The following is an 819-nucleotide window of genomic DNA, read 5'->3' as shown; positions in this document are numbered from 1 at the left end:
GGAGAGAGGAAACAGCACAAACCCCCCCACCTTCAACCCACTTACCTGTTTGTGCATTTCAATGTTCAACCCATAAGACATTTCATAGTACTGGGGGGGAAATAAAAGACACAAAAAGAAAAGAAAAGAGAACGTCTGTCACTGGGTTTGGCAGAGGCCCGTGCCAAAAAAGCATCCCGGCCGCGCGACTTCCCGTGTCGCCGAGGACATTTGACAAATCAAAACCACCGCCCGGTCGCAGCGCTCGGGCTGGCGCAAGGGCTTTGATTTCTGCTTTTCTCCCCAACAGAAACAAAGCCCGGCAGCTGCCCCCCTCCGCGCTGGACACGAGTCCCATTAGAGGAGCCACCGCCTGCACTCGGGCTCTCCCCCCCCCGGAAAGTTACCTCCTAACTCAGCCCCCCCCCCCGGACTGCACCCAGGAAAGGGGGCAGCGCTTAGTATTTTCCCAAGCACAGACACGGTCCTGGGAAAATCCGGATGCAAAGGCACCCCTCCCTTGAAATGCAAGGAGAATAGCAACGTGGGGGTCCTCTTCCGGCCTCTGACCCCCCCGCCCCCCCCAGCAGTGGCACGGCCCAGGGAAGCAGGCGCTCGGCTATTGCGCGGTCCAGACCGACACCGAAGGGCAGGGATGTCCGGCCACCCTGCCACCCCGGACTTCAGACCACAGCCCCCCCGGGGGGAGCAGCCTGAGAGGGCGGGCGCGGCTCCCCCGCTCGCTGCCCAGCGCAGGGCCGGAGGTCCGGGCCGGCCGGGGGGGCTCCCAAGGGGCCCGGTGTGGGTGCAGGGAGGGGTCCCGGGGCAAGGGGGGGTCCC

The 819-nt window shown here is 64.0% G+C and overlaps 1 protein-coding gene across 14 annotated transcripts in view; it reads right to left on the bottom strand.

The window, feature by feature from the left end:
• Window positions 1–554, bottom strand: part of TLE3 (transducin like enhancer of split 3) — a 44545-nt gene extending 43991 nt beyond the window's left edge. For 7 of the 14 annotated variants that reach the window (XM_019503902.1, XM_019503905.1, XM_019503906.1 and 4 more), the window contains exon 1: window positions 46–554. In XM_019503902.1, coding sequence (XP_019359447.1) covers window positions 46–81 — 36 coding nt within the window. In that variant the 5' untranslated portion in view covers window positions 82–554. The remainder of the gene's footprint in view (window positions 1–45) is intronic. The other 7 variants (XM_019503913.1, XM_019503914.1, XM_019503915.1 and 4 more) reach the window with 3 other exon arrangements.
• Window positions 555–819: the final 265 nt, after the last annotated feature.

The sequence above is a fragment of the Gavialis gangeticus genome, unplaced genomic scaffold (genome assembly GCF_001723915.1).
Source record: "Gavialis gangeticus isolate Ggan-Ray unplaced genomic scaffold, GavGan_comp1, whole genome shotgun sequence".
NCBI lineage: Eukaryota > Metazoa > Chordata > Crocodylia > Gavialidae > Gavialis > Gavialis gangeticus.
Note: the sequence above shows the minus strand (reverse complement) of the source record. Positions and strands in the feature narration are given on the sequence as shown.